The sequence below is a fragment of the Brachyhypopomus gauderio genome, chromosome 15, assembly GCF_052324685.1.
Source record: "Brachyhypopomus gauderio isolate BG-103 chromosome 15, BGAUD_0.2, whole genome shotgun sequence".
Lineage (NCBI taxonomy): Eukaryota > Metazoa > Chordata > Actinopteri > Gymnotiformes > Hypopomidae > Brachyhypopomus > Brachyhypopomus gauderio.
Window position 1 is genome coordinate 19,431,231 of NC_135225.1, and position 27,704 is coordinate 19,458,934.

At 42.7% G+C, this 27,704-nt stretch overlaps 2 protein-coding genes across 8 annotated transcripts; one reads left to right on the forward strand and one right to left on the reverse strand.

Moving 5' to 3' along the window:
* Positions 1-7,883: 7,883 nt before the first annotated feature.
* On the reverse strand, positions 7,884-19,461 carry fam120b (family with sequence similarity 120 member B). Of its 7 annotated transcripts, XM_076974851.1 has the most exons (12): positions 18,981-19,275; positions 18,582-18,790; positions 16,212-17,272; positions 15,954-16,134; positions 15,609-15,710; positions 14,581-14,753; positions 14,245-14,337; positions 11,292-11,498; positions 10,833-10,935; positions 9,588-9,695; positions 9,205-9,271; positions 7,884-9,063 (listed from the first exon to the last, which is right to left on the reverse strand). In XM_076974851.1, exons 3-12 carry the CDS (start codon positions 17,205-17,207, stop codon positions 9,024-9,026), a joined length of 2,070 nt encoding a protein of 689 aa, XP_076830966.1. In that variant the 5' UTR covers positions 17,208-17,272; positions 18,582-18,790; positions 18,981-19,275; the 3' UTR covers positions 7,884-9,023. The 7 variants fall into 7 exon arrangements, with proteins under 7 accessions (XP_076830966.1, XP_076830967.1, XP_076830965.1 ...); XM_076974852.1 differs by lacking the exons at positions 18,582-18,790; positions 18,981-19,275 and adding an exon at positions 19,377-19,461; XM_076974850.1 differs by lacking the exon at positions 18,582-18,790.
* A 1,959-nt stretch (positions 19,462-21,420) lies between these two features.
* Positions 21,421-26,615, forward strand: dldh (dihydrolipoamide dehydrogenase). The gene is made up of 11 exons (XM_076975299.1): positions 21,421-21,853; positions 21,936-22,232; positions 22,620-22,680; positions 22,768-23,025; positions 23,688-23,748; positions 23,851-23,981; positions 24,103-24,272; positions 24,414-24,630; positions 24,752-25,556; positions 25,658-25,760; positions 25,857-26,615. Exons 1-11 carry the CDS (start codon positions 21,806-21,808, stop codon positions 25,860-25,862), a joined length of 2,157 nt encoding a protein of 718 aa, XP_076831414.1. The 5' UTR covers positions 21,421-21,805; the 3' UTR covers positions 25,863-26,615.
* Positions 26,616-27,704: the final 1,089 nt, after the last annotated feature.

Consider the following 27,704-nt stretch of genomic DNA (forward strand, 5'->3'; position numbering starts at 1 on the left):
CACAGCTCCACTAAATGTAATTCGTAGCTTTTCTGGGGAGCCATGTTTGCTATTTTGGAAGCATTCAGATCATTTCTGTACGGAGGGGAGTGGGACTTTTCCTACTGCTAGTAAACACCCACAAGACTACACACATCTAGGGTTCACATGTTAACTAAACACACTGTGTGGGACAATGGAGAATAGACCTGAGTATTAAGTAATTAAGTGTTTTATCTTCACCCTGAAGTAAAAAAAAAAAGACATATCTCATTGTGATGTACGGACATTTTATAGTAAACATAGACTGTGCTTGTTTTTTTTTTTTTTATAAAATACTTTGTATAATGCAATATTTTGAATGCAACCATGTTGTGGTGGAACAGTGCAGACACAGAATATCAATGTATGAAAATGTAAGGCTTACATCATGTGGTTTTACATTGAGAGATAATCAAAAACAGTTTTCTGCCATTTTACGGCCTTGAAAGAAATGCCAGATATCACTTGGGTTATTCTGAAGATTTAGTATGTGATCCTTAACATTCTCTGCCACAGTTGTGTCTAGTCAGCAGTAAAGCTGAATAAAAGCACTACATGCCCTGGTGAGGGTACGGGTGTTAACGATCACATAATCAATCTTCAGAATAACAGAATAACCTCAGATATTCTTTCAGCCGTCCAATGTACAGTAAACTCCATTGGATGACTGATTCAATTATAGACTGTAGCCGTTTGTGCATCTGTGTGACTGTCACAATAACAGCCCTGGAGTGTCACACATGAAGAAGAGAGACGTGAGGTCTTCAGTGTTGTACAGGCATCACATTCCACCAGCCAGACTTTTCCATTAACAACCTGGTCTGAATTCCTCATAGGTCACTCACCGATCCCATGGCTGCACAGGCTGATACAGACACTGCACACTGCACAATACATACAACACACAATGATAGATGGAATATTTGATGTCAACCTACAACTATTTTTAATATTAAAATATATTTAACTACACCTGAGCCAAGGTGTAATTTTATAAAAAGTACTACTAAACATAAAATACCCAGAACGTAAAAGTCTTTGGTTAACTTTCTGGTCTACAGTTTCATTTAAAAAAAAAAGTTTGAATTAAAAAGAATTCAAACTTTATAAGCTGAAACGCTGCACGGTATGAAATGCTCAGAATTTTACAAACTATTACTGGACGCTGTTAAAGTAGTGTTGTATGAAATAAAACATTATTTTTGGTCCGAAGTCAGAAATCTCCAACAAACGCTATCGCCATTTGAGACTGGAGCAGACAGGAAGTGCACACCCTTCCTTTACATCCTCTCACATTTGACTTCCACTTCCACATGTTCCCTCCATCCCCCCTTTCAACCTCTGGGTGCCTTCCTGATGTGGAAAGTGCTGCGATTACTTCACACATTATGTCAGCAAAGGGTTCCTCGGCCAACACGCGTTTACTGCTCCCCTTCGTGTCATTAAAGACGTCCAACAAGTGAATCTACCAGGCTGTATCCCGCAGTTTCAAGACAATACCCTTTTCTATTTTAGCATTTGGCTCGTTCCAGCCTGTACCAGACTCTTCATCAAAGCTACCAGACTCTTCATCAAAGCATGTTCCTGAGGACTTGGCTGAGATAAGGTCTGTAATGGTGGGTGATATAGTCCAGCGGGAGAGCTCTATGCTACACTAATGAGAGTCCTCTGACAAGACTCCTAACACTACGCTCTCCTACCTCTGCAACATGATTGATAACCGAAAATCTGGATAATAGTGTCGAATGTAGACAGCCTTCAAAAGCTCGTTGTCGTGCTACCACGAGTGAAACGACGTGTTTATGACAAGCCTTTCAATGTCCTTTCAGACACGTCGGCTCATGTTAGGAAGCCGACATATGGCCAACGGGTCCGGTGGGGCAGGTGGGGTAGGTGGGGCAGGTGGGGTGCCTCCTCCAACATTTATCCTGCTCCCCTGAATGCAGTGCGGCTTAGATACAGTTGTGTTGAAAGGAAGAGGACAGGTTGCAGGCTTTGGGGTTCGGTTTCCACAGTGGTGGGCTCCTCACATGGTTCTTTGTGTGGGCTTTGCTCCTTGGCCCGTCTTTGGGGCCTCAGTTCAACAGCGCAGCAGCAGTTATGAGCGCAGACATCAGACACCATCGGCATCGGAGCCGCGGACAGGAACCACACAAAGACCGAGCTGCTGTTGGATCGTTGGCCCGGGAGCCTTTCGTCCGTAAACAACAATGTCCTGACGCTCGATCGCAAGCACTTCACTGTGGACGCTGTGGAAGCAACAGTTTGGTGTTCGTTTGATGAAATCACACCACGTAGTGTTTGAACTGTTTGAAGTTAAATATTTTAAATGAAAATCACTCATTTGGAAGTGTACTTTTTATGCTGTTAGGAAAATATTTCAATTGTAAAATTTATTTGGACTGGCCAATCAAGTTACGATTGTAATTCAGTCGTTTGAAAGTGAAGAGGGGTTAACTGGGACTAAACAGATAACACGGATCAGCAGCAGCATGGATGCTTTGACATTTACAGCTGCTGGATACCGGACAAGGGTTTCTGTGCACAAACATGAGGGGGGAGGTAAAAAGGGTGTAGGGGTGTGGGTGGGGGTGGAGGTGGGTGTTGGGGGGGGGGCTGCGGGAAACGTTTCCAAGGTTGGTTCTCTGAATGGCCCAATCGCCGTGGCAACAGGATCACTTCATCAGTTGGAGGGAACAGATGGTGGGTGTGCAACAGGCAGCATATGTTTCAATGAGCAGAGGCCATTCCTACAGATGGAGGGTGGAGTAGAGGCTGAAACATAACCTGACATTTCCTCCTCGTTCCCAGCTACATTGTTACAAATCACAAAGAGAGATTAGCCCACACCAGTGAGTAGATGCACAAAATCTCTTTAAAGGCAAATTACTTACAGTCCCCAGCATTTCAGCACTCGCTCAGGTTAACCAGGGTGGGTGGACCGGCCATATTTCATCCAGCGCGCTGGGAAAGAGGTGAATCGCTTCACACATTCTGAGTGATATATTGCAGTCTTGCTCCCTAAGGAACAGTTGAATGACATCTTTGGAGAGGCGGGGCTTAGTTTCAAACGCTGCATGCCTCCACAAACAGCAACAGGTCGTAGAATAGTTGAGACTTTGTAAAATTTAATTCAGTATGTTTGCATGGAAGTTTAAAACAAACATCTGCATTAAACAAGAGGAACTACCTGAGATGACATGAGAAATCCCGAGAACTACAAAGACTAGAAAGGAAAAGGCATCCATCAATGAACAGAGACTCAGTCACAGAGCAGAAACAGAAACACTTGGGTCTGAGGAGATCCAATCTGAGAAATACACACATATATGTTTCATAGGCACAGAGGAAACACATATGGCAAGACATACAATTCTAAACAGGATGCATGGTTTCTCTTTTGGGGTTTGGTGTGATGTCTTCTGGGTATTAAAATCCACATTAAATAACCCGATGATCTAAATATTCTTTACACATAACCTAAAGGACAAAAATGACCCAACAATACCATGTTGCACAGCAATGACATACCCGTGACCGTGGTGTATATATTGGATTAAAATTCACATTACAGAAATAGAATCAAGAGAACTTCACATTAAAAAAGAAACATGTTTATGATGTCCATGCTACAGATATACTTTCTTCAACTTATGAAAGGTGAACTCTATTACTCCTCAAAACAATCACACGTGACCTGCTCACAAAGCCCCAGCAGGCCACCGGGTGCCCTCAGCTGCAGCTGGTCTTGTTCAGTGTAAGTATTGTAGAGGAAAACGAGAAATACCAGTGTTTGACTAATGGGTTTCGTGTCTACTGAGTTTTTTGTCAGTCAGTAGACACGAAGACTGAAGTGGTCTGTAGCTAAACCTTTTTTGCCCACAGTTTTCTATTTTTCTCTGTCGGTTTTTGTGTATCGGTGTGAGTCTATATACAATTACGGCAGGGGCAAAACTGAGGCCGGTTCCTGTGTTTTATAGTGCTCTCTTTATAGCTGTTACTGAAAATATCAGGCTTTTTGTATTCGCAACGGTTCTATATTTTTAGACATGAGACTTGCACAATCAGCCCAATGTTTTGAAAAGCTACACTAATATTCCTATACACATATGAACTGACTGGAAATCAAAACATGTAATGCTGCTAAATCCTTACCTGATGCTAATTTTAAATGAGCTTTTTGAGTCATGGAGCAATTACATTTCTTCCAAGACACAAGAAGAGTCATTTTAGACTACAAAATCACTTGTGTTTTACTTCCAAGACCAAGACATGGGAAGGTTTTTTATTGGAAGGTGGTTATTATAGCAAACAGATCAAACTATGTATAATTACCATCATTACCACCATCATCAAGATGGTGGTAAACATTTACATATCCTTATATTCTATGTGGATAACATAACATTGCAATAATAGGGTTTGAAGTCCATTTCAACATAATCCTGTTCAGGTTTTCCTCATTCCAATTTTAGCTACAGTCATGTGAATTTCTATGATTTTGAGTAGAAGGACATTAAACATCCTTAGCAGATCTTTAAATGAGGTAAATGAGGCTTGTTGAACTACCTTTAGCAGCAATAACTGCTAAAGGTTCTGGAGGAATTTAGTCCCACTCTTAACAACATTGCTTCAATTCACTGAGGTTTGTGAACATTTAGATCTCTTAAAATCTCGTTACAGCATTTCAATTGGGTGTTTAATAATTCATTATGTGCAATAACTCAAATTCAATTCACTATGTGCAATAACTCACTATGTGCAATAATAATGTCATCATATATTTCTTATATTACTATGCACCAACCTGTATTTTTTTGTTTTTTAGTTTTTTCTACACTTTAATTTATAAAAAATTGTTTAAATTCTTGTTATTACAGTATGTTCGTGCACCTTAAGATTGCTGCTCAATTTAGTTGCACCTGTGCAATGACAATAAAAGGTTTCTTATCTTATCTTTGAGGTCTGGACCTTGACTGGGCCATCACGACACCTTGATTCTGTTCTTGTCTCAAACATTCTGTTGTTTGCTGGTGTGCTTGGTGTGCTTGTCCTACTGCATGACCTAATTTCAGCCAAGCTTTAACGGTCCAATAGACGGCCTCACGGAGGAGTTCATTGTCCGTGAAATGACTGCAAGGTGCCCAGGACCTGTGGCTACAACGAGCCCAAATCACCCCCCACCACCACCACCGTGCCTGACTGTCGTTATGAGGTGTTTGTGCTTATATGCTGTGTTTGGTTTTAACCAAACATGGTCCTGTGAATTGTGCTCCAACATCTCCATTTTGGTTTCGTCTGTCCAGTAGAGATTGTTTGAGAAATCTTATGGTTTGTTCAGATGCAACTTGGCAAACTTAAGCTGTGCTGCCATGTTGTTTTTTTGTAGAAAGAAGAGACTTTCTCCTGGCAACCCTTCAGCAACAACGACACCTACACCTGCTTCTCTAAGATCACTACTGATTTTGGTCTGCCACATGCTAAATAACTTAGCACATTAAGAGCATTTGATTAGCATCTCCTGGCTGTTGCTAACACTCTTAATTGCTATGGAAACTAGTAAGGGTGTTGTTCATTTTGCACACACTGCTTCTGTATTTTGGTCTCTTTTTTGTCAAATCAATAATGGCATTGTGTAATTTGTCGTGTGTGCATCTACTACATGCTGAAAATGTGAATGTGAATGTAATTCTTTTCATTGTGTCCTGATATGTAAAACCACAGAATATAAAGAGGGAGAACTCAAATGTTTACTCAAGCACCACAGACCCATGCTGTATAGCTCCACTACAGAATACAGGTTTGAGTGTTTGTGAGCGGTACCAGCTAACCTGGCACAGCAGTGTCCACTGGGTAGCAGGGCCATCACCAGTATCAACATTTTTACTGGTGTTCATACTGTACAAACCTGACCTACAGACTGCTAGTTTTAGTTTAACAGCTAAGCACTAAAGATGAAAACTTCAAAAGGCTAAAAGCTGTTCTGAGGTCAGTTGGAACCCAATCATGTGCCTGCTGATTGGTTAGCTTTGGGATGAAAATGTTCACATAATGTAGGCTACACACCATTATTAGAAACGCTGCAGTTTCTATATTCAATTTTAAAGTAGATTGGAGGGCCGGGGAGGGTTACTCAGTTGATACAGTTACTTGGGGGGGGGGGGGGGCACACCCAATACGCTACACACCCATAATCAGACTGGACGCAATAAAAAAAAAACGTAAAAAAAGAAGAAGCAAGCAGAAACCTTAGCCCCCCCCCCCCCCCCCCCCCCCCCAAAACACACTAAACAGGCCCTAAAAATGCTAAACTCAAAGCAGCGGCCCCTGCTTTCATTTGTGGCTCTGAGCTTCTCTCCCTCCTGCTCTGTGAAGGACACAGAGACGATGGCGTGCCAACGGCTGGGTTCCTGTGGCCGAGCCCACCCCGCAGAGCTTGGTGCATAACAAAACGTTCTGATCCCCACCATGGCTACTATGATGACTGCCTCTAACCACGGACCAGCCAGCACCAGATCACCCTCACGCCAGCAACTACTGCCCTGTGGACCACAGTGCCATGGGTACATAGTCTATATTACCATTAGAGCCTGCGTGTGCGCACACACACACACACACACACACCGAGCGCATGCGCGTGCACGACACATACACGCACTACAATTAAACAGATGAAAATGAACAGTTGCCCTGCTAATTCTGATACACCCAAACCGTAATTAAACTGATACAAAAGACATTCTGTTGGTGCACTGCTAAAAAAAAAGACACAGTTGTTGCACTGATGATAATAATTCACATTTTTGTGTTTTGGAAAAGACCCACATGCTGCATACAGCAATTAAGGAGTTATTAAATATAGCAGAAAGGTAAAAAAAAAAACATGATTGGGGGAAAGTGCACAAAGACTTTATATTTGCACCAGACACCTGATCCCAGGACTCTCCAGAGGTGATGTAATGTTAAACAGCCACTGTACATACCTGCGGTGAAAGTGTGATTTTTAAATTATGCAGAGCACCATCTCAGATCTGTTGCATGTTTATTCTTGACTGGAGGCGCATGTCATAGTCTTCTTCAGCCATCATCATCATCATGGCCATAATTATATATCATATTAGTTATACAGTCATATAAATTACATGTCTTAGTGATATGTTCCACAATTTTAATTGAGCAGCTACGTTTCACAGCTTAAAAAAAAGTCTTGTTAACGATCTCGGTGTAAAACACTCAACGATCTGGTCTTTTTTTCATAATGAATAAATCCATCGCCTCTGTTTCCTGCTGTCCAACATGCGTTACCCATGCCAAAGTCAAGGCATGTGTTTATATAGCTCTGTTTATCATTCCAGTGTGGGCTTCGTTTTCTATATATGTAAGGAAGAGCTGTGGAACTTTCTCCATATCCTATTTCCTCTCTGAGCTGTTTAAGGAATCCCAGCAGAGGCGCTGGTTCATGGCCTTGTGGTAAATGGAAGAATGGCCCAGATCATGGTTTTGTCTACTCACACTAACATTTAAGCAGTTGGTTGCAGTACTGCGTGGTGCTATGTGCTAGCATTACACACAGGGCTGGACTGTTTTATAGCTTGGCAAAAATATAAACAGCGTAGTGTATTTTCAGAATTTCATTATTGTTTGCCTTAGTTTCAGCGTTACCAAACATCAGTTATTTTACAACAGATGGCATTTTGTGGATATTTTAAGACATGGTCAAGCTTATGTCAGTATTGTTTGCTCATAAAGACATTAACATTAATCCAACAAGCAAGTATATAAAGTCCTTGGACTGATTTAAATAATCTTCAAATCAAAGTGTCCAATGAAGAACAAGAAGCAAAGACAACGATGGTACATGATGGAGATGTGATATTTTCTTTTTTATTCAATACCATGATTGGACAATTGTATTAATTTTCATACAGACCATTGAAGGAGATCGACTCAGTAGACTGAAGTATTTTTAGAATACACTGCTACTATAATTAGTGATACCAGACATGAACAAACAAAATAAAACACAATCACATTTCACATCTGGACAAGGAGGGAGTTGAAAGTGAGTCTGACATCTAAAACCATGCAGTTCCTCTAGAAACACAAGGGCATCTTCTTATCTGAGCGCTATCCATCCAAGGTTTGCTCAGTTCCAACAGTCTACACTAGGAAATCATAATTACTTCTAGATCTTCTAGATCAGAGTTTGGCTAGTTGCAAACTGGTGCCTCACATATCTCGTCTTCTCCGTGCAGGAAGTCGTACACATAAAGGTGGGAGTTATGCGTTATTAGAATTGCCCCGGACCAAAAGGCTTGAAAGATAAGAAATCATCTGAGACTAATTAGTGCTGAAGATGAATATTCGTCATGGCTGTGTTTGGCAGGGACTGTAAGAAGGTCCCATTACTGCCTCTGATTCTTATCATTCACACAATGGGGAGAAAAGCCAACGGGCTCTCACAAAGCTGCTGTGAGTTTAGGATATGATGAGGAGGGGGCTCTAGAAGGGGGGGGGGGTATCCCTCTCTGCTTGGCCTACTTCACAAACACTTTCAAAACACTTCTTTCATGTTAACATACTGATTTTTCCACTTACCACATCTTCACTGTATGAACCAGTGATCCTTATACAACATCATTGAGGATGCTGGTCCTATTACATTTTACTATTATACTGAGTCATAATCATTATTATCCCAAATGTCTTTGGTTAATTTGTGCTAGTCGCCAGTATGCAGACATCCCTGCACTCATAATTATAGGGCGGGTAAATACACTCAGTGGATGAGGAGTTTGTTCTCAAATTGCAAATGGCACAAAAGTAGTCATGAAACAGATTCGCAAACCTACATTAGACAATGGACTGTGAACACATACATGTGCATCACAGAACAGCCAAGGATTAATAACAAAACAATGACTCAAATTCTGCCATTTCTCCTCAGCCGGCGATGACGCTCAAGTGCCTTCGTGAGAGTCTCAGTCCTGAATGCGTGTGACTCAGTGGAAAGCAGGTCTTTGGTTTTCAAACTGAGGCCATCTGTAAACCCGTAATCAGAGACCGGATACGTCAGGTGAGCGGATAAGTAGTGACGTGACAGCACTGAATTTGTGAAATAAAGCAACTAATCTAAGAGTAACATGTATTCACAAGTGTGAATATGTGAAAGCCCAAACTCACCTCGGAGCGAGGTGATACCGTCTTCTGTTGGGACGTCTTGACCTTGGTGTTGTTCTTTGGCCGCGCCCTGGTTAAAGGAATGGACAACAGAGTTAGGGGGTGATTTCTATTTCTGATTAAACAGTAAGCAAGTTGCTTTTTCCATAGAAGCTTACATAGTCTTTTCTTAAAATATGTTAATGTTAATACTGTTTCTCATACACATGAACAGAGTTCAATATTTCATTATGAGGCACTTATTTATTGTGTATTTACATTCAACAATTGCTCCAACAATGAAATGAACGCATATACTAGTATTTGTTTTATATTTGTATATTCATGTTTGTAGCACATTTGTAATGTGCTGTACAGTATTTATAGTGATATTTGATTTACAGTACCATGTAAGTGGCATGCCGCACCTCTGGGTTGATCTCTACTGTACAGCTCCGAGGTGCTAAAGATTTGAGATCCACTCTCTCCATGACACTCACCATGAACGGGCCCCTCTGAGGAAATTACAGTATCATTTAAATGTGATTTTAATTATGGGGTCCAGTCCCCCAGAATAAGCATTTGCTATAGAGCAAAGAGATTGCGAATCACTGGAAACATAAACCATACAATTCTCCGAAGGCCGACCTCTACCACCGCCTCCCCACAACCCTGAGGCAGTGATTACCAGCTCAAATGCAGACATAAATTAGAGACAGACTTTTTATACGTTCACTTCAATATCATATTTCTACGGACAGAATACTTGTTCTGAAATGCAGAACTTCATAACTCAGGAACAAAGGCATGAATAATCTCAAGGAAAAATTCACGACAGAGAAAAAAAGTGAACACCAGTTGTTGTTTTCTTGTTTTGGCCTTGCGGTTTTGTGGGCACTATTATAGTACTTTTCTTTTGCTTAGGAAGGAGGAATAGTGTTCAGATAGCCGACTGCAGTGGCCCGTTCCTTCATTTAGAAGGTCCTTCATTCCTAATTATTTCAACTACAGGCTGGACTTTGAAACGCAGTGTATACACAGAGAAGCAGACAAGATATTGTGTTAACATGAACAAAAACGGCGGACTCGCCACTGACACACACAACATGCCCTCCGTGCGCTGTGCGACATCAATAGAAAAACCAGATGGAGACAATTTCACCATAAGGCCTCTTTTAATCTCCCTGAGGAACCACAGCGTGCGGGATGCCAGTTCGGAGAGACACGGGGCTCCAGGAGTTCGCAACAGCCCCCACGTTGTAATTTTGTTGTCTTGTTATGTTACTTAATATAGATCACCTCCTATAAAAAGCAACCCAGAATTATTCTTGTTATGACAAAGCGCTGCCTTGCGTCTAGAGCTATCGGCCTTGGAGCCTTTCGCTGCAACAGGCCAGATGGGGTGCATTACCCAGGCTGCTGGGTTGGGTTTATCTGCGAGAGGCACCAGAACACCGCCAGCTCTCACGCTCGTCATGACCCCGACTCCATTCTTTTATTCGAGACCGGTATGGCGACGACAAAACTCAAACATGCCAGCCATCGTGTCAGATCGTAATTGAATCAAAGCAAATACTAGATGCTAATTTATTTGCATAAACAAATGGATTAACGAATCCTGGATGAAGTAGTACGGGAGTAACTGCTCTCACCCCGCGGAGGCCTGCGTGGTTGGCTGGGGAGGGTTAAGCCACGCCTCCTGCAGGCTGCCAGAACTAGTGCTTGAAGTGACAGGAAAAGAGATGAACCAGCAGGCTGGAACGAAACATCATAGCGGATATCACCACTAGCATCCTTATTTGAACGACCTCATATTAAACAATTGTTATTAATGAGCATGCTGGCATATATTCTAGACTATTTTATTATTAGGTTTTGTATTCTTGCTCATGCTTTTAGAAAACGTGCTTTCAGTATTTCTTAAGAACATATCAATTTCACATTTATACAAGGACTTTAATAACCAGATTTATGTGTAAATATAAATTAATAATTTGTCTAGATTGTATGATAATAACTAATGTAACATTAAGTCTGTCTCCCTTAACTAAATATGCATATGATATGATCACCTAACATTCAGGGGGAGGTTGTAGGCTGCCTTTACTTACATTGTCCTCTAGAAGTTCCTCTTCAGGACAACCAGAGTGAGCTTGCAGGTACTTTAAATGGAAGAGCAATCCATCAAAGGTTTTCCAAGGCATTAACTCCAGCATCGGAAAAGGAAATCCACAGGCACTGTTGGCTGCAACCATGTACGTCAGGCCCCGCACGAAGAGCGACCCGAGCTGGACGGCCCTAGCGTCCACCTCAGGAACCTGCCCGGGGAGAACGCAACGCAAACGCGTGAAAACGGAGAAATCCAAACAGGTCAAAACTACGCCACACTCATCCTTAATCACTTTTATCTCCAAAACAGCTATGACGACCAGATGATTGTGCCACCGATGTCCGTTGTGTAACTGACCCAATTTTTTTTTTTTGGGGGGGGGGGGGGTATTGGAAATAAGCTTGAAGTAGCGGTAGAGATAACAGCGGCGCAGCGGAGGAAGGGGACAGATGTTCCCCCACTCAACCGTCCTCTGTTCACCTGCCTCCCTCCCCCGCTCGGGGGGGGAGATAAGAGAAGAGACTGATTAGCTTCTGTGACACCGCAACGAAAGACTTGCCGGCCACCTGCTCGGCTCTCAAACACAGCTTAAACTAAAGCAAACAAAAGACAGCAGATAAAGCCCGAGCGAGCGAGGGAGTCGGTGTCCCGTGCCCACCACCACGCTACCGTTTGAAATACTACACCTGCGACCCGTCTTGCCTTCCAAAGTTTGTTGCTTATCTTTGAGGGGCGTATCTTTGCTTCACTTATCTGACAAGAGCAGGATATTATGTCGATGATTTGAGAAACAATAAAATAAAATAAAAAATAAAAACGTTAAGAAAATAATGGCAAGTATAACCATGGAGGCCTGGGAATCGAGGCAATGGTTATCGATGATAGTCTGCTGATAGATGCAGTCACAGCGAGCAATCTGCAAGCAAGGAGAGCAGCTGTCCTTTCAGCATCTGAACACTTGAACAATGGGAGGAGCTCCAGATGTCTGAATACCTCCACCAGGCCCTTGGGGCAGTTTAACATTAATAGCAACTGTTAACCCAGTAAGCTAATCACGCACCTGTGTAAAGATGCCTCATATCACATCTGTGCTATTTTACAACTGGAAACATCCAGACGAGGAGACGCAGGTCAAACAAAAGTGTCAAACGGAAGCGCGTGCGTTTTGTGGGTGGAGTTCGTGGATTACTTTGTTACTGGTTTGCTTTCGTCTCATAATATTCTCCGAAACAAGAGTTTCCTGAGGTGACCTGGCCTGCTGTCTCCCTGCGCCTCTGCGGTAATGGCAGGAGCGTCAGACGCATCGCTAGGCACCGGTTTATGGTCACATTCCCTCACTGCCACAATGCAGCACAGGGGGGAGGAGTGTGGAGAGATTAGAGGGGGTTATCAAGCAGCCCCTGGAGACTCTCCTGCCATCTGTCTAACTCTTAAAGCCAGCTACAAATCCCCCCCTACACACACACACACACACACACACCAATGCCCCCCCGCGAGCCCCTTTTCACATATCAGGCAGATGTGATGGTGTCGCTCCTGACGGGGCCACAACAATGGCTCGTGCGACAGGTGTTCCCGCCCTCCTCCAGCACACGGACGGGGCAGGGCAGCTTTGCACACTTTCATCTGGCCAGTGGCAGGACGTCATCAGCGCTCCGTAAGCATGCACATGGGCACACGCGCGCACACACACGCACACGCACACACACACACAGAGGCTTCCCCGAGTCGCTGAGCAATTCAACACCTGCTGCTCTGCGCTCTCTAAACACACTGACCCTGAACACACTCACTCAACACCAAACATATTGCTGGCAACATAAGATCAGCTACCTCAGCTGAGACAAACACACGGGGCATGTACAAACGCTGCCGACATGTTCACAACAAACAACCATTAAAGCACAGAAAAAGCAGATCGGTGCTCTCGGCCTGGATATTTACATTTTTTTTCCAACCATGTCACGCCTCAAAGACGTAAAACCCATAACAGGCCAGTGAAAACAATTCTCACTAAGCAGATATGTTTATATATTAAGCATTGATTAAGTAGATTCCTGTTACCATCTACAACCATCTACAACATAACTTATATGATGTATGTAAAAGTTACTTATGGTGGTGCCATGTAAATTTGGAAGAAGGAAAGTGGGGGATTGTGGGGGCTGGTTCACGCGACACGGCGTCAGGACGCGTAAATCAAGAGGTGGCTCCCCATATTTCCCACGAGGCTCTAATTTGTCCCTCTATCGTCCATTATCTCCACTGCGGGGAGAGCGTTCGAGCCAGCCACTCCAAAACCACAGGCCGCCCTCGGAGGCCGCGTCTGAAATAGCGTGCGTAGTAGGTTTAAATTAGGGTGGGAGCTGAAATAGCCCTGTGGTCACCGGCAGGGACGTCTCGGAGCCCGTCACCAGAGCAATGCTCTCAGGTTCAGACCACAATTAGAGCAGCTTTGGGGAGGAATGTCGCAAGGCGACCAAAAATGATGCCCCCAGTCTTTCTCCCCCCCATTTTCTTCTGAAAAGTGAGAGTCCAATCCATCGCTTAAGACAACTTGCTCTTTTGGGGGAAAATGGTGGCCTTAATTTTTTTGCAACTTCATGAAGTGTCGGTTTGGCAGAGGAGAGAGGTATTTAGTACGGGTTGCAGCACTGAACAAAACAGCTCACAATCTCCTTGGGAGTACAATGTGCTTTAATCATTTACCCATCAATCAAAACACTGTGTTTCAGTTTACAGGCAGCCTCTCGGTTAAAAACCTCAACGTGAACATGACTGGGGGGCATGCTTTGAAATGGATTATGGATTATATTTGTCAGGTTCTTATGAAGCCAACGGAGAAATGCAGCTTAATTCTGTTAAGAATCCAAATATCTGAAAACCTCACTTTCTCTCAAGGGGTATAATGTTTCTGGAGGTCCCACAAGAGGAATAAAGCCTATGTCACTTACCCTTATCTGTTTCAGTTCTGTGTAGGACTTGTATCTAATACAGACAGCTTGGCTTAGATATGCATCTATGTCTTCCAGGGAAAGGTGTTTAGCCTAAAATAAGAACAAAAAGACTTTTTCAGATTTCTAGTGTACAAAACAATCCACTAGAAAACCATCATTAGAAACCTACACATAAAGACTTGGTTTGAATTGAACCACGGGACACACCTACAGCCTGATAAGAACTACAACAACAAACATTCAACATGCAATGAGGTTGTGTATGTTTAAGATTAACCCTGGCTTTTAAAAATCATATCAGATGAAAGGCCACAGGCAGGAATTTCAACTCACATGAACTGCAATGTATGTTGTAAGACAAACCACAGCTACAGAGGAACTGTCGAGACTATCAAGATCCTGAGAGAGGTCCCGCAGGTCCAGCACAGCCAGGAACGTGGACACACGAGCGCTCTTCACCTCAGATTCATTCCCAAACCACAGACCCATCAGGTCAGGAGTTCCCTCTAGATATGGACCAGTACAATAAGTGAGAATAATGAAACGGCTGCAGGGACCCAGCTTCTTCAACCATGGTCTCTAATAAGAGGTCAAAACAGGAGCTGAATGTGCTGATCCAACAGATCCCTAATCACCAAGTAATAAATACTCATCTCTCTTATGCCTATAAAAGGTATTTACATCATGAGTTTCTGTGGGTTACAGTAGACATTCTGAACAAGTCTCACTGGCTCGGGTTAGGGTTAGGGTTATCAATGTCATTGATAAAAACAAAACACACAGACTGCCTTTGTACTGATGAAAATACAAACGTCTTATAGTAAACTCATTAAATATCATTTCATTTTGCTGTGTCACTGAACTGTCAAGAATCAAGTGCTTCCTTTTAAAAGCCAACACTAAGGCCAGATTAGAAAACAAGCCAAACACTGGAAATTCAGCTGTCATACGGGAAAGAGGTTCTAAGGACTGACGAAAACTCCGAAAAACCACCCTCTTCCAGAAAACCGTGCTTAGGACAACCACTCTTAAGGGAAAAAATGTCAATCACCCACAAAGCGAAAGCTGTATCCCTTAGTAGCAAAGGGCGGCCATCTCACTAAAAAACATCACACAATTCATCTACCAGCGGGACCCAGACCCTGCTGTTCAAAAACTTTTGAATATTATTAACTGATTTTCAGAATACTGTGTTCTATAATATTTAGATCAACAGACTTCCTTTTGGGTCTATGTGTACATAGATCGTGCTTATATGTACCTGGTATACATACATACAAACTTATATATGTACCTGGTATACATACATACAAACTTATATATGTACCTGGTATACATACATACAAACTTATATAAAGTACCTGGTAGCTCTAGGGGTTTTGGAGTCACTTTATTTGGTGCATTGAGAGGATTTCCTGGAAAAACAAACCACTCCATCACAGACAAGGTGTGACCATGAGAAGCTTGAAATAGAAAAGTGAGAAGAAGAATTGTTAAAAAAAAGTCTCAAACCGATATTTAATATAATCAATATGTTAGCAAAAAAGAATATATCAACACAAAATCAACTTCATCAGCTGTTGTCAGAAATCCTGCCTGTTGGTAAGTGATGGTGTATTTAACCCATTGCTGCCAGTGATGACTGAACTCAATCAAACACTAAACAAGGCTAAAACAGGATGCACAGGCACGGAGAAGAGCCCCACCTGGCAGGTGTGGTAGGAGGACTCCGTAGATGTGCTCTCTGACCAGCTGGTATAAGACGGCCTGGGGCTGAAGCTCACACTCCTCCTCATCTTCTAGAGTATTACTGCATTCCAGAGTCCCATCATGCAGCACGTTATACACCATGAAACACTCGGCACGTACGTGCTTCTCCTTGGCCGCCTACAGCAAGAGGAGTCCAGATTAAACCCGAATCAATACCGTCTCAAAAATGGCGTCAGTGACCTGTGGTGCCGTACCCGTAATATGTCTTTGTCTATGTATTTTTCCATTAGACCCGTCGGTTCCAGGGGAGGCAGGTTTGGGTCTAACCAGGGGGACTTTTGTCCTGGGAGTAAATATGACAGAACTCCTTTCTCTACAAGCTCCTTGTCTACTTTGGTTAAAGGCATCAACGAGATGTCACGCAGTCCATCACTGCGTGGGCGAACACGAGAGATGAACTCCGCCACAGAGAGGATCTTCTCACCCTTGGTCTTCTTCCCATATGAGGTCAGGGCATTTTTACGGAGCCAATGCAGCTGGTGCTCTGGCACAATATCATTACCCAGAATGCACGCCAAGAGAGGAAGATCGGACATTTGAAGCTTCAGTACGTCACACAGTTTTTCTCTGGAGAAGTGCACTGTGGTCATATTTTCCAGTTTGAGTTTGCCGATAGACAGGTAAGGCACTGTGTCGTAGATAACAAAGTCTGTATCCTGGCCAAGAATACCCATACAGTCCCTACGGAGGGCATATTCGGCTATCTCGTAGTCCCCTTCACGAATAGAGCACCAGGTCTCTTGACCAAGAGACTTAAGGGCAAATCTGGTGAAGGTGGCGAGTCCTGAGGGGAGACAGAGCATTTCTCCAGCTGGTTGCTGCCTGTGATGTTTAATGTAGTGAAATAGTCTTGCTATGTCATGGTTAACCCTCAGTCGTCTCTTTACCCATTCGGCCCTTTTCAGTTCTTCCACAGTTCCATCGAAAAAGAAAACCAATCGTATTCCTGCAGCTGTGAACGCACCCACAAACCTCTGCAGTAAATGTATGTATTCTTGCCACTGGCCACCATGGACCCAGGCTTCACACTGATACCAGTACCTCAAACAAGCCATTCCATCTACTACCACTGTAGGAGTGGTGTCAGGGTGGCCTCTCGCATGAGACGCGGCCATTTGACGCAGGTCCACAGGCAAGCACGTCTCCGGATAGCAGGACTCCATAAAGTATTGTAAGCCCTTCACTCCCATGTCTATACGTGAAAGGAAACAGCAGTTCACCAGATTCCTGAGCTTTTCCTTTTTGCAGTGGCACACTTGAGAGAAGAAAAAAAAATACATTTTTGGGATAAGATTAAAACATACTTTGAAATACCTACAAAACATTTATTATTATATACCTTTATGTCAATCATTTGTGCAGCCACGTTAGTTTATTCAGAGATTTTATATTTATACTATAATACACCATCAAACAGTAACGTCTACTAAGCTAGTTGATGCTAACGCCTTCACGAGATGATCAAAAAGAGCAGAGAACATTAATGCGTTAGACGAAGCAGGGAAAATATTTTTAAATACGTTCAGGCAGCCTACCACAAAACTGGCACCTAGTTAAGAAACTGCAACAACAGCCCGTGCACGAGCTTCAATGTATTCATCGCAGTGTTTACAATATCGCACGCGCTTCCTCTTCCGGAAAAGTGCTAGCACGCGCACACTCCGTTAAAGGTACAACACTCTACAGGACAGTATTAGTATCGTTACTAAAATTTAATGATACTTGAATCTGTACATTACCTTTTTCGAGATTAGTGTACATACGGCCACGCACGAAATGATATTTCGGAACGTTACAACACAACTTAGGTTATATTTAAAACAGTTCTCACAAAGCATTTTTGCACTATACTTATGGAGTTAAACATGTGGATGCATCTGTTAGTAACACAGGAGAAAATCAACCTTTGTTAGTGGCCTCATTCAAAACCTCGATGTAATCTTTTTAACCAGAAACATTTTCAGTAATTTATGTATTGCCATGTTTCCTTTCTTCCTCTCAATTTGAGTTTTGAGAGTAACATTGCACTTTCGTTCACGTCACACAACTGTCAGTGTGGCAGGTGGGCGATCATAACATGCGTCCTCAATGCAAATGCAACATAAGTGCTTGCAAGAGAAATAAAGCAACGGAGGGGCGAGAACTGCCTCGCGCACAGAGAATATAGTGACTGCATTCTGAAACCCTGACCAGATTAGTAGCAATAAAACGTGCTTTAAAAATATAGTCTAGCCTCTGTTCTAGCAATAACTTCACAAGTAACACTCAGCTTCAGAAACCAGTTCCCCAACGACCACACAGTTGTGTTCTTTCGCTAACTGATTCATTTCTGTTTTTGAATCGGAGTTTATCAAATGCACCAAACATCGGTGGGAAAGGGGACAGGCGTTCTCTGTAGGGACGATGGCACGCGACTGTCCTCACTTGTAACCCCCTCCCGCGCGCCCGCTCACAGACGGCGCCCCAAACTTCTCGGCGACAATCGTCCAGTCACTGCGAAGACTTCATGCTTACTCATAGCTTCTGACCAGAATGATCTCATTAAAATATGCGACCCTGCTCACCAGGGTCAGAATCAGCGACTAGTTAGAAACAAGAGTAAGCACAGATGAGAGTTTTGCTAGTAGATGTTTCTGTCACTAGATGTTTCTTCAGTGGAGATACCCAGTCGCTTCTCTTATCAATCTTCGCACACCGGAGCCACGCGACTGCCCCTTTGTCATTGTAATGGGCGCATGTCTTTGCAGCGTCATGTTGTGGAATCTTGTATCGTCTATCACAAATAAACAGCAATGTGTAGTGATTTGTCCTTTCATCTATATCTACAATTATAGAATACAGAAACGAAGGGTTTATCCTGTTTTCCTTGCATTATCATAGCAAGTTAGCAAACATTAGAGCTTTCGTGTATCAGAAAATAAGAACGAGCACTTTCGCTTATACAAAACACCTGTTGCCTTTACCGTTTGCTTTGTGTTGTTTGTTGAACTCTATGTTATGTTCAGGCAAAAGATTTGCTGAGCAACTTGTCGTTGTAGTACAGTGCACGGGGTTCCCACGCGCCACTTATCCGTGCAATTTAGGCTCGAGCTTCCTTAACCATATGGCCAGTAGCCTGTCATTCACTTGTTGGTTATTTAATATGCTTCCAGTCTAATTTAGACTGCACTGCACAGAGAAGCAGTGGAGACACGCAGTTGAAACGTGAAAAAAACGCCATTTGGTTGGGAGCAGATGGTTGGCTTGGGGGCTGTCCGCGTCTAAAGGCGTGTCGTGCCCTTCAGAGAGAATCCCCGAGGGCTCCCTTGTATTCAAAATCAATGAAAATTAAAGCGCAGAGAAAAGATGAATAGTCAGACCTCGAGTCCCGTCTTTGTTCGTCGCAGCTACTGGTGGGCAGGAGTTAAACTACAACAGCCCCCTATAGAAACACTTAAGTTAAACAGTCTCTCCATAGTCCGCCTCCAGAAAGGAGGAGGAGTACGAAAGGGAGCTTTCTGCTTGATTTAACCAAGACAGAATCGCGTGGCATAAATTATGTTTGAAAAGAATAAACGAAGTGGGCATAAATCCAGGAGATTTCACTTTGCCTTTCAGTTACGCTTTGCTGCAGTAATCGCGAAATGTGTGCTACGTCAATATGAAGAAGTGTCTAGAGGAGTGTGATGATCGAAAGTGCGGGACGTGCCATTGGTCAGCTGGAAGATGTAGCGGAGGGATCAAATAATGATGGTGATGTTTGGGGGAACCCAGAGCTGGTACTGGTACCTGTGAGCAACTATCAGAGTAGGTGATGTAAATTAGAGGCAGCACATTGAAATATAAAATGTTTAATCTTAAATAAGTGCATTAAATTTGGGCTTTGGTGATAGCCTACTTACAAAGTAGGCCATGTTGTTGTTTACAATGTACAGTTGGCTGAAGAAGTTTCATAATAACGTTTTATTTATATGTATATGTATTCATACCATTCATGTTTTTGTCTTAAACGTACTGTAATAAATGTGTTAATAAGTTAATATGTCTCTGCCTATGTAAACAAAGTAAGCACACACACACACACACACACACACACACACACACACACACACACACACACACACACACACACACAAAACATGGGTCCCCAAAGTACTGCTGACTGGTGGGTTAAAAATTCAAATGCAGTTGCATGCCACCAGAATGAAAACGGCGAGTCGTTTCAATTAACGTCCTAATAAAGACCACCCTGACACACGGAGACACAAAACGCACACGCGGGGACATGCGCACATGCGCACAGACCACAGGTCTGCTTACGTCAATTATTTTCATAACTACAATGGGGGGAAAAACATTTTAGAGAATACGCTCTAAGACGTGTATAAGCCATTCAGTGATACATGAAACGGAGAAGTTTAGTTCGGCCTCTATCTGCGCCTGATAGAGCTGGGCTCCTTCACAAAGTGGAGACATTGTTGTAGGGAGGACAGCGCGCGCCGAGGGGACCTCTTTCTCCCGAGGGGAGCAGGTGCTGCCTGAATTACCATACAGCTGAGAGCACAAAGAACAAACTTATTCTTCCCTCACACAATAACAAAGTGCCTTAATGACAGCCACGCGAACGACACACACCAGTTTAGTTTTTACTGCGTATCTTAGGCATATATGAAAGAAAAACTTAAATTTTAAGAAACACTGTACATTGAGCGCAAAAAAACACAAAAATGGTCAGAAGTAGACGACGTCTCAGAGACGACTCTAAACCAAGTCGAATAACGAATATTCTCACTGGCCTTTTGGTTAAACCTTTACATAATGAAATCAAACTTTTCTGCCTCCACTTTTAAAATGTGTAAACAGTTTAATGGTTGTCTATAAAATGCCAGTTCAGATGCTTTTAATCGGTTATTTCCCACCATTATGAGTGAACTGAACGCCTATTCGAATTTTACTTAAAATTATGTCCACCAGTTTAATTAGTTAATTTGGCGAACTAAGCTCTCTAGAATATTATCAGTTTTTAGACGACTCTGATATAATCGATCTAATACTAATCTCGTACTACCTTGATTGCTTAATCTCTGAACCATGAGTACTGGTTCTTCTAAAGGAATGAGCAATGCAGATACGATATGTGATGTAATTTGTGGGTTTATGCCTGGATGTGTAGGATTCTTCTGGTTGAGTTTTTTTCGTATATGTAAATGAGATTTTTTTTCCCCTCTCTCCTTTTTAGTGGGGAAGGGTTGCACATTTTACAGCTCAGTGACCATTTGGCGATCTTTTGGGGGGTGGGTGTGTGGAGGGGTAAAAGTGCCCCTTTGTGGCAACTCCAGCCAGATTGGGGAGTAGCTCATTTGCATGTCATTACCCTAGCGAGCGCACTCTATATAACGGGCAGCAGGCGGAGAGGGACGTTAGACACCCGCGCAGTCCCTCACTCACATGGAATCAACAGCATCGCAGGAAAGTAGTTCTGGATGAGTACAAAATCCGCACTAAATAAATCAACGGAAAATAAACAACACAGGCGCAACCCTGTAACTGGGTGACATTCACTTCTTTATCTACATGTGGAAAGCGCAAATGAACTGGACGTATTGACATCGCGGAGTACACCCTTTTCTGTGAAAGCTGGAATTTAATTATCCACAACTTTGCAAGAAAGGACCTACATGGCCTATAGAAGACGATAGAGTGTATTAAAACATCAACAGCTAAAAAGAAGTCACAAAGTAAAGGTTTTTTTGGAATCTAGATGACTTTTTGAGCAAACCAACCGTGGAAGTAAAACATCTTTACCACCATGGAGCGACTTATGATAGCTACCATTATTTGTGTCATGCTAAGCCAGGTAAGGAAAGTTTGTCACTATGTGGTAATTTATGCCTACAGGAGAAATTATTTATTCAAAATAATTGTATTTTTGTCTCTAGGGTTTTTGCTCTGGAGTTTTCGAATTGAAGTTGCAAGAGTTTCTCAACAAGAAAGGAGTTCCAGGCAATGCCAACTGCTGTAAAGGTGGATCCGTAACAGGGATTCAATGTGAATGCAAGACATTTTTTAGAATTTGCCTAAAACATTACCAAGCTAACGTGTCCCCGGAGCCACCATGCACATACGGCGGGACGGTTACCCCTGTCCTCGGATCAAACTCCTTCCAGGTTCCTGAAACCATTACAGACAGCTCGTTCACTAACCCTGTTCAGTTCCCCTTTGGATTTACGTGGCCGGTGAGTGACTATATAAAGATGAAAATTATAACAGAAATTCATTAGAGGCACGCTTGTTTGCACTTTAGAAATGTATCGTTTAAATTTTAAGGACACTCGCTAAGCATCATTATGTCAAGCTGCTCAAGCAAGGTCAATTCAAGCGGGATTGACAAATGTTGTTGGGGTGGGAAACTTCACATCCCCTGGGATGGTATACCATTGGCAGCCCAGCGTGAAATTCCGAAAGCTTTCATTTTACAGCAGTAAGGAAGTGTGAATTTGGGGAAATAGAGTGTGAATCCCAACACTATCACACTTCAATCTGTCCTTACCTTCCTTTATGGACAACAGAAGGTCATACGAATGTGAAGGTAGCAATTACTTATTTTTAACTTTTCGCCCTAGGGGACATTTTCGCTAATTATTGAGGCAATGCACACGGATTCCATTGAGGATTTATCAACTGGTAAGAAAAAAATGAACGTTTTAAACAGACATGATGCTCTTTATTTTATGAAGAAATTGTAAATTAACGATTTGTTATCCTTTTAAGAAAATCCGGAGCGTTTGATCAGTCGCATGAGCACCCAGAGGCACTTGACGGTGGGAGAGGAGTGGTCCCAAGATCTACAAGTGACCGGCAGGACGGAGCTGAAGTATTCTTATAGATTTGTGTGTGATGAGCATTACTACGGCGAGGGCTGCTCGGTGTTCTGCCGACCGCGGGATGACGCCTTCGGCCACTTCACCTGTGGAGAGCGCGGAGAGATCGTTTGCAACTCCGGCTGGAAAGGACAGTACTGCACTGAACGTGAGTAGCCTGAATACTAAGAATGTCCTTTTTTGAATATCCACAGGTGACAGATGTAAAAGTATTCCAATAGTTTATTCAAACGATATCTCAGAAAAAGATTTACTTAATTACGTAAATGCTTATTGAAATACTCCGTCAAGTACTTTTCCAAACGAGGACGCTTGGCAAATAATGGCACGCGTGCCATAGATGAAACGTAATGCCTGATTGGCTACTTGGCAGAGAGCTTGGTGTTGATTGGCTGAGAGCGGTGAGGTATTGTTGTTGGAGGGCAGCTGCTGAGTGAGGGAGGACAATGGAGCAGCTGTCCTGCACTGGCACCATGTACACCAGCTGTCCACCCTTATCTACAGCCACTCTGGGACATTACAGGGAGGGGTTGTATGAACCACAGTGAAAAGGGGACTTCTGACCCACGGTTAAGAGAAAATGTGCTTTTGTTTGTAAACCTTTTGTACGGCTGCAACTGTGTTAAGCAGGGTATCTTTCCCAGGACGATGATAGGAGGCTTATTTTTCTAGGCTCCTATGGATCAACTAGTTAACTGGATAAATGATTTAGTAGTAATATGTTTTCTCAAAATCACCTGTGACTGTGCCTGAAAAATAAGAAAAGCTTCAGGAAAGTTGCCCTAACTGTATGGACATTTCTCTCAACAGCGATATGTCTGCCGGGGTGTGATGAGGAGCATGGGTTTTGTGACAGACCCGGCGAATGCAAGTACGTACACGAAAAGGCTCTTTTGGCCATTTTTCTTTGCGTCATAAATATTTATCGTTTGCATTGAGGGCAAGTTCTGATCCGGCTTGTGTGTTGTTTTAGATGCCGAGTTGGCTTCAGTGGAAAGTACTGCGATGACTGTATTCGTTATCCCGGCTGTTTACATGGTACCTGCCAGCAGCCATGGCAATGCAATTGTCAAGAAGGCTGGGGCGGCCTCTTCTGCAACCAAGGTGAATCTTGTTTACAAATGTTAATAGCACTATTTTCATACACAACCAGCACAATGCTCCTGTGTATGTTTTTAGTAGAATATAGAAATGCAGGGAACTTATCTTTTATTTTGTGTTTCAGATCTTAATTACTGCACTCACCATAAACCGTGTGAAAATGGGGCCACGTGCACCAACACGGGTCAAGGCAGCTACACGTGCACCTGCAGGCCTGGTTTCACAGGGGCGAGCTGTGAAACGGAGGTCAACGAATGCTCCGACAACCCCTGCAGAAACGGAGGAAGCTGCACTGTGAGTGTTTGGTTCTGGAATATCTGAAATTTGACCACAGAGATGATTCGCAGCTCTTTGTATTACTGTACTGTTCTCTTCCTTTCATTCGCATTTCCTCTAAAGACTTTTTCTCCTTTATTTTGTCTTTGGGTCTCACAGGATCTTGAGAACACGTATAACTGTGCATGTCCCCCTGGCTTCTACGGACGAAACTGTGAACTGAGTGCCATGACGTGTGCGGATGGCCCCTGCTTCAACGGGGGACGCTGTGCTGATAATCCTGACGGAGGATACTTCTGTCAGTGTCCCGCGAGCTATGCAGGCTTTAACTGTGAAAAGAAGATCGATCACTGTAGTTCCAATCCATGCTCAAATGGTAAATTGAACATTTGATTCAAGAGAATTTCAGCTTTGGTTCCTAATTTGAGACAGAATGACAGGGAAGCAGGAATCATTTTTATCAAATAACACTTTTCAACCTTTCACCCCTTCCCCAGGTGCCCAGTGTTTGGACCTTGTGGACTCCTATCTCTGTCAGTGTCCAGAGGGGTTCACAGGAGCTCACTGCGATGACAACATCGATGAGTGTGCTGGTTACCCGTGTCAGAATGGGGGAACCTGCCAGGATGCCCTCAGCGACTACACCTGCACCTGCCCTCCTGGATACGCTGGCAAGAACTGCAGCACGCCGGTCAACAAGTGTGTGCACAACCCGTGTCACAACGGGGCAACTTGTCACGAACGGGACAACCGCTACGTGTGCGCCTGCGTTTCTGGATACGGAGGACGTAATTGCCAGTTCTTGCTCCCTGAACATCCTCAAGGACAGCCTGTTGTGGAGGGCGCCGATAAAAGATACTCCGACGATGAGCACGATAACGCGTTTCCTTGGACGGCGGTCTGTGCTGGGATTATTCTGGTCCTCGTGCTGCTCCTCGGCTGTGCTGTCTTGGTTGTGTACGTTCGCATCAAACTACAGCAAAGGAATCAGCAGGGCGATGGCCAAAATGAAAGCGAGACCATGAACAACCTGACCAACAACTGCAGCCGTGAGAAGGATTTGTCCGTCAGCATTATTGGCACCACACAAGTGAAGAACACTAACAAGAAGGTGGACTTTCAGAGTGACGCTGCTGGCGTGGAGAAGAATGGTTACAAGACTCGCTATTCGTTGGTGGATTATAATCTGGTTCATGAACTGAAACCGGAGGATGTGGGGAAAGAGGACTCTGAGAGAAGCGAACCAAACTGTGAGGCGCTTGTCTCCGACTCACTCGAAAAGCACAGAAAACATTTAAAAAGGTAAATGTTGTGAAATATCTGTCAAAAATAACTGTTTGGTAGACAGTTAGGTAACTGGGTTTTTATATTCTTTGTTTAATCTTCTTATATTTTAATTTCAGTGAGGCTTCAGAGAAATGTCCAGAATCTATGGAAAAAGACACAAAGTACCAGTCTGTTTTTGTAATATCAGAAGAGAAGAATGAATGTATTATCGCAACTGAGGTGAGTTTATCCATCGGCTGCCGGAAACATTTCAGTTTGCAGTGTGTTATGCAACTATCAGAAAAAAAACCATATCTCCCCTTTTATGTTTTGCAGGTGTAATGCCACAACTGAGCTGTGGTCCATCCCGTCCTCGGCTCCACGGGAGGGTTAACTCCAGTGAATGCTGCTCAAACCAGAAGGAAGGTTTCCTTCATGTGTCTGCTGCTGTGTGACCTATGTTGAATGGTGATATTCAGAATGAGCTGGTTCTCAACTGAAGCACAGTGACTGCAGAAAAAAGGATGTTGGGCCATACTGGCCATACTGGGCCATACTGGCTTGCGCTCTCAAAGTTTGTTTCCCAGGAATGTGTCAAGTGGACTTGTTGCACATCCTGTAGGGAGAGTGTCTTTTTTTTGTACCTCATTGCACTATGGAGGGTTGCTTTTAAAAAAAAAAAATATTGTATTTAATATTCAAGTGAGTTGATTACTGTGTGAGTATGCACTGACTTCAGTGTCTGTTTAAGTTCTCTGATCCGTTGCATAGGTCAGGAGAGGTGAGGGGAAAATACCGCCATCCATACGTTTTTGTAAAGTTGTAATCTTTTTTTATTTAAATGTTATTTGTGATTCCTTTGTTTGTGGGTTTTTTTTTTGTGAAGTAAAGTTTGATATAATTTAATCTTTTCCTCATTTTGCAGATCTGTATATTGTATATAAGGCACTTCGGGTCATTGTGACTGTTTTCCTACAGTAATGTATTTAAATGTGTTGATAAAAACTTATGGGAAGTTTTTTATAAGTGTTTCTCATGAAGAAAATCACCTTAATATTTTTCCAAATAAATGCTGTATGAAATATGACCAAAAGACTCCTGTATTCTAGATTGTATAATTATACATATTGTGACACTATTTGGCTAATAAAGTAATAGGTTTTTTTTTTTTCAGGTCATTCTGGTTTCAGATTTCAGATGAAGTACAACTGTAATTTTCTATATTTTGTAGACCTACTTATAAGAATGTAAATATAAGCATTCTGAACTGAACTAGACAGTTTGGCCGTGGTCTGAAAGTTAGTACGTTGTTTGCCTCTGCAATAACAAATGGGTTATGAAAACAGCTCTACGTTGTCTAAGCATCAGCTGAACATAAACAAAGATGCCATCAAGCATTAACCATGTGTATAAGGACCAAAAACACACTAGCAGAGTTGCTCAACACATACCTGTAGCCAGCTGTACAGTTCACACAGAAGAAGCAACCTTAACTATATGTCCTTATGTGAGATGGGAACATAGCCAGATTGCATTAGACTAGGTCAGATGAAATATGAATTATCTGCATGAATATCTTGATTGATTACGTGTGTGTCAGTAACTGAACAAGGGCAGTTGGTTTTATGCCAAACTTTTGATTATGAAAGAAGTTCACACATTTTAGAAATTAAGATACAACAGAAGCAGTGCTCTTCAGTACCTACAATACGTCCAATCCCTCAGGAATTATTGCAATTCTTCATAAATCATATTAGTATATATACTGAAGAGCATTAGTGATCAACCAATAATGATCAATGAAATGTTTATCCTAACAGTATCACCTGTCATGATCTTGATATAAATTATAGCACATGATCCCACATTATACAACCAAAATGTTGTCATAGACCATTCCAACACACACACATACACACACACATATCAGAATATACATATATATATATATATATATATATACACAGTGCTTAATTTGTAAATCAAACGATGCCGGAACGCAAACAGCGGACAACATAAAATGTTACCGGATCGAGGCAGACAGTTACCGGAACGTACGCTTCAAAATTAAAGAGTTCCCGGATCCTGTTCCGGCAGGATCCGGCTCAAATTAAGCCCTGTATATACAGTGGGGAAAATAAGTATTTAGTCAGTCACCAATTGTGCAAGTTCTCCCACTTAAAA